Raw genomic sequence first — 6,000 nt, 5'->3', positions numbered from 1 at the left:
GAATCAGCAGAAGCTTTCAAACGATGATCCATAATAAATCACTGCAAAGAGAAATAGTAATAAATGACAATAATTCAGAGCGGATTCATGTGGTCGTGTGAATTCAGGTCGCCTGAAACCGGTCGTCACGCGAATCAGACAAGGAAATGCGATCTGTGCTTTTGGAATAAGTTGATGGCACGAGACACGAAGGAAAAGAAAACGTTTCCGACGACCGAAGGCAGGCAGCCGCGCAGCAGTGCGCAGCGTTAGGAGGATAGAGAAGGCAGGAAAGATGGTGTTTGACCATGTAAAAGTCAGCGTTCAACCCTTGGATTATTAGTGCTGGGACGTAATGCGAGCCACCTTTTCACCACTATAAAAGGACGTCCCACGGTCGTCCTTCCTCATACGAGCATCCGAGTTGAGTCATGGAGTCGCTTCTTATCTCTACGCAAAGCTTGGGGTTGGCCATGGGAGGCCTCCTGCTGTTCTTGCTTGCCGGCGCCATCTCCGTCTTCTGGGTGTGGCCGGCGGGAACGTGGCGCCGGCTCCGGAGGAATGGGTTCGGTGGCCCTTCACCGCTTTTCCCCTTGGGGAACTTGATGGAGATGAGCAACAAGGGAGAGGCTCCTTCTCCGGTCTCCTCGAGCATCACACATGACATCCACTCTTCTGTCTTCCCTTACTTCTCTCGGTGGAGAAACGCTTACGGTAAGTGTGCTTCTGCTTTGCATCCATGCACGCATGCACAATGCTACTGTAACTAAAGAACACTCTATGTTACTGTGCAGGAAAGGTCTTCGTTTACTGGCTTGGAACAGAGCCTTTCTTGTATATTGCTGATCCCGAGTTCCTCAAGCGTGCAACTTCCGGTTCTATGGGCAAGAAATGGGGTAAGCCAAATGTGTTCAAGCACGACAGAAAGCCAATGTTTGGAAGCGGACTGCTTATGGTTGATGGTGACGACTGGACTCACCGCAGGCATATCATCTCACCAGCATTCTCCATGACAAACCTAAATGTACGTAAGCTTCCGTGACCACAGTGTATCTATATGGTCTCTATAAATGCTCCTCTCTGAGTCCGAGCTGTAACATGCAGGCCATGATGAGGGTGATGGAAGAGACGACGTATAAGATGCTAAACGAGTGGAGCGAGCAGGTCGCCCCGGGCCGACGTGAAATCGATGTCGAAGAAGGCATCACCAAGAATGCAGCTGAGATCATCGCCAAGACCAGCTTCGGGATCAGGGAGGAAAATGGCAAAAGGGTGTTCGAGAAGCTGCAGCTCATGCAAAAGATGCTCTTCAAGTCGAACTGCCTTGTGGGAGTCCCTTTCAGCAAGCTCTTGTGCGCTAAAAGATCGTACGAGGCATGGAAACTAGGGAAGGAGATCGACCAACTTCTCTTCGCCATCATCAGTTCGAGGAAGGAAGAAGATAGCAGCAACACGCAGAAAGACCTCCTCGGGCTGCTCCTCGCCGCAAACCAAGAGAGCGCTCAACTTGAGAGGAAGCTCACGATCCGGAAGCTCGTCGACGAGTGCAAGACCTTCTTCTTCGGCGGCCATGAGACCACTGCGCTTGCCCTATCTTGGACCTTGCTCTTGCTGGCTCTGTACCCCGAATGGCAAAGAACTCTGAGAGAGGAGGTCATGGAAGTCTCCGGAGGAAGGCCCCTCGACCCATCCATGCTCTCGAAACTGACAAAGGTAAAGGCAATGCCTTCTTCGAGCAGTCATCTTTTCCATCATCCCTAGCTCAAGCTAAGGTTTAATTACTGGTGGGGGATTGCAGATGGGGTGGGTGTGGAACGAGGTGCTCCGTTTGTACTCGCCGGCGCCGAACGTCCAAAGGCAGGCGAGGGAGGACGTGCAGGTGGGAGACATGGTGATCCCCAAGGGCACCAACATGTGGGTCGACGTCGTGGGGATGCACCACGACCCTGCGCTGTGGGGAGACGACGTGAACGAGTTCAAGCCGGAGAGGTTCAAGGAGGATCTCCACGGCGGGTGCAAGCACCGGATGGGCTACTTGCCGTTCGGCTTCGGGGGAAGGATCTGCGTGGGGAGGAACCTCACTCTCATGGAGTTCAAGATCGTGCTGAGCCTCATCCTCCGCAGGTTCTCCTTGTCGCTCTCCCCGGCCTACTCGCACTCACCCAGGATCATGTTGTCTCTGAGGCCTTCCCATGGCGTGCACCTAATCCTCAGCAACATCCAAGAATCGAATTAGGTGAAGCCATTGTCGGCCGCCGAGAGATCGTTCCATCGATTCATTTGTAATCAATTTTATTTTATTTTTAATAAATTATTGAATAATTAATATGTCAATTTTTCTTGCTTTTCGATTTTATCCTTTTATCATCCTTATAATAAGAAGTTTTAAATGTTCAAGTAAGCTATTTGGATTTCAATTAAGAAACTAATAAAATATTTAAAATGATGAAACATGGGAATAGAGTTTAAAACGATCATGGTGTAAGATTTATCGATATTTTTACCTCAAGATTCAATTATTAAGTCAATTTTGCTTGCTCTTTTTATTATATTAAGTCAAGATTCAATCGATAAGATACTATCTTCTTCTAGTGGATCCAATAATACAATTAAATAATAAAAATATATTAAAATTAGTAAAGAAATTATATATCGGTAATATATTAAAATGGAATAACTTGACTAATCTATTTTAACGCAAAAGCGACAAAATAAAATAGCAAAAACATATTAAAACAAGAGAAAAAATTATATATATATATATATAATAAAACTATCAAAAAATAATTTAAAAATAGAATATTAATTACTTTTCGTAAAAATCAGGACGACTAGGCTTTCAACTATAATCGGTCAAAGTTGAAGTAAAAAAGCCCATCTATTAGTGCATATTTCTAATCTATTAGGTAATATGCTTTGACCACAGCCTTTCTTCAACGATTGCGAACTTGCAAGTGATTAGAACACGCTACTATGAACCTTTACAGGCTCGTGACCACACATTTCAACTCCTTTTACTCCAACGAAACCATTGAAACTTCTCACCGAGGAGGTGAAAGTGGAACCCAACTGTTTGAATTCAACTACGTACAAATCCTTTAGGACGGCATGGGGTTGACCAAAGTCTCTTTCTGGAGTGTCAGACCTCCACAATTGACGTGGATAGAACTCGGAAACTTTGGAGTGCTTGTGATGATGGCTTTGGATGGTCAAAAGCGTGCATCGCGAGTGGGCGTCATCGTCCTCGTCATGGCCACCACCTTTTTCTCTTCCTCCGTCGTCCCATCTTTAATCTGGCGAGCAAAATTTGAGTTACTGTATTCATTCTTACATCTTAATTTGATGGAAGAGTGTTGCAGTGACACGAGGAGAGAAGACCTACGATGACCTTTCTAGATCTGTGTTCAAGATAAAAGATTATGGTTTTCCCATATTTATTCTTTTTATTCTTTCATTCATTTTGACTCGGTATAATAACCCATATTTTTTTCTAGTATATCATCAATATTTTATATATATGAGAAAAGACAAGAAAGATGTCGAGTGATTTAAATCATCTAAGATGAATCAAGAAATTATTCATCGTATATTTTGGTTAAATAAAAGAAATAAAAGTCGGTGAAATATGCAAAAGGATAATTTGTAACTCTATATTGGTTATATTGCACGAGTGAAATGGAAAACAATTGAAGCTTTTAATTAAATACTTGAAGCAAACAATTTTTCCAAATGAAACCATAAATTAGGTTTTCCACGTATTATCTAATTGCTTGAATGACTATTTAATCTTTTTGAAATCTCTTTTTGGTTTCCTTAGCATGTTTACTTCAATCCTAACCTTCAAGTGATGTTTTCATCACTACTAACATCTCATATAATTAGATTTATTTTCACAAGATATCAGTTTAAGTTAGAATCAAATCTTAATACGATGTTACTTGGCTAAGTAATAGTTTCACATCATTCTCTCCCTCAGCATGGATGACCCTATTGTAATCAGGTCCGATAAGTTTAAATTATTAATTCAAAATATTTTTATAAGTTAAATTTAACTATTTTTTGCTTAAAATTATAATTGGAACAACAACAATCACCTTCAAATGATGCCGTGGTTTTCTTCTGGTCAACATTCGTTGGTACGCTGCATCGCCAATGCACGTCATTGACTTGGGATGAGATCCTTTTCTCGCCGAAGCTTTTTGTTGGGGTCAAAGTCTATGTTGGACTTGGTTTAAGCTGCTGGTTTTGTCTTTGGGATACATAATATGCCAACTTGGTTAATGAGTTTAATTGGGATTATATGATATGCATAAATTTGCACGTGTGCTATCGATTGGCACCCATGTCAGCTTCCACGTCAATGATTGTCATAATAAGTCATTATTTGATCGTGTTGGTATGATCCAATATCTTCACATATTAATTTTAGCTTCAAAATATTTTCATCGAAAATAATCTAACATTAGTTTTGTAAGTTAGATATCCTTCTCGACATTAACATGCCAAAGAATTGGACTTTATTGATTCTGATAGAATGATATAATTTTTCACATTGCATCGGAATTCACAAATGTTTAGCAGTGGAAGATGAGAATCTAGAAATCATAAATATAAACTTTAATGAAGCATTAAGCTTAAATTATTGATTTGTACCGTTGATGGGAACAAATTAGTTCTTAGGCTTCATCAGTTCATACAAATAATATCTAAATTGACCTTTGATAATATAAACATAAAAGACTTGGAAGATATCAAACCCTATAAAATTACGAACATTTTTAATAAACGATTCTCCGATGCTTAAGTTAGTTTTAGGTTTAGATGATACGACCAATGATTTAAATAGTATTAAAAAAGTGTCCAAGAATATATCTAGGGAGCACTTTTATAATAGATTTCTGGTTTATTACTTCTGTGATCGACATCAATTATGAGAGAGGAAAATGATTACTAAGATGTGTGTCAACCACATATCGATCATGTGATCCTAAAGGATCTCCATATGACACCAAAGTGGCAATTCATATGATGTTGATATGTTAATCATGTGGTGTCGATGTACTGACAACGATGTACCGTATATCTAGTATTAATATGTTTAGTCACACGATACTGATGTATTTGGCATATGGTGTTGAGGTATCATCCACGTGTTGATGTATCGATCAGAAGACTTGGCATTAAAAATCTCCCAAATCATCCTTTAATTAATGCAAAAAGAACCAATTTGTCAATAAGGTAATCGGTTTTCAAGATCGATGATGAATCAATTCATCAGTTTTCAAGATCGGACAATAATATAATTTTTTGTCTTCTTTAACTTAAAGAAGATATATGGTTTAGCTCCGTGAGCTGTGATTTGAACGAGGCTTTTGGGTTATTGGATTCCATAACACCAAAGCTTGAGTTTTCTTTTAAGTTCACAAGCATAGATATTATATTGAAATTTAATTTGGTCTTTGATTTATATAAATAAGAGTGCAAAGTAAGGCATGTGAAGATAAATTCTACCATTATCTACGAGGAAGATAAATTTTATCACGTTTTCTATGTTTTCTAGCGTTATATATTCTGATAAATTCTGAATTTATTTATTACTTAACCCTACGTAAACATGTAAAAATGATTTTATTATCTTTTTATTTAAAAACTATTCTATGTTTCTTAGTTTGAATCTTCTTTTGTGTAATTTATTTCTTAATTATTAGATAAAATATTTGAATATTCCTTTTTTATTATTTTATTATATTTTTATTTAAAAAAATGTTCAATAACTTTTTTCATGGGCAAGAAAAAGATATAAAAAAGTACCAAATTATTTGAATATTCCTTTTTTTTGTTGTCATCCTACAATTAAAATAACATAATATTTTTTAATATCCATATATATTCGTCTCACTTAGTCAAATATCTACCATTATTGTTTTTCAAGTACTATCACGTCTACAAGAGAATAAGTTTTTGAGTATTTGGAACCCGAAAGAAAGAAAAAATAAATTTTGAAGATAAAAATATTTGTAT

General features: G+C 38.4%; 1 protein-coding gene across 1 annotated transcript; it reads left to right on the top strand.

Moving 5' to 3' along the window:
• Window positions 1-408: 408 nt before the first annotated feature.
• Window positions 409-2,303, top strand: LOC135608910 (cytokinin hydroxylase-like). Its single transcript, XM_065101970.1, has 4 exons — window positions 409-693; window positions 774-1,003; window positions 1,084-1,692; window positions 1,778-2,303. The coding sequence occupies exons 1-4, from the start codon at window positions 411-413 to the stop codon at window positions 2,213-2,215; spliced, it is 1,560 nt and encodes a 519-aa protein (XP_064958042.1). The 5' UTR covers window positions 409-410; the 3' UTR covers window positions 2,216-2,303.
• The last annotated feature ends 3,697 nt before the right edge of the window (window positions 2,304-6,000 follow it).

The sequence above is a fragment of the Musa acuminata genome, chromosome BXJ2-4, assembly GCF_036884655.1.
Source record: "Musa acuminata AAA Group cultivar baxijiao chromosome BXJ2-4, Cavendish_Baxijiao_AAA, whole genome shotgun sequence".
Lineage (NCBI taxonomy): Eukaryota > Viridiplantae > Streptophyta > Magnoliopsida > Zingiberales > Musaceae > Musa > Musa acuminata.
Note: the sequence above shows the minus strand (reverse complement) of the source record. Positions and strands in the feature narration are given on the sequence as shown.

What these genes read in the sequence shown, in the direction of transcription:
- LOC135608910 (XM_065101970.1), top strand. Translation starts at nt 411, where the DNA reads ATGGAGTCGCTTCTTATCTCTACGCAAAGCTTGGGGTTGGCCATGGGA. An exon ending in TCGGTGGAGAAACGCTTACG is followed by an intron (nt 694 to 773) that starts GTAAGTGTGCTT and finishes GTTACTGTGCAG; the next exon opens with GAAAGGTCTTCGTTTACTGG. An exon ending in TCTCCATGACAAACCTAAAT is followed by an intron (nt 1,004 to 1,083) that starts GTACGTAAGCTT and finishes TGTAACATGCAG; the next exon opens with GCCATGATGAGGGTGATGGA.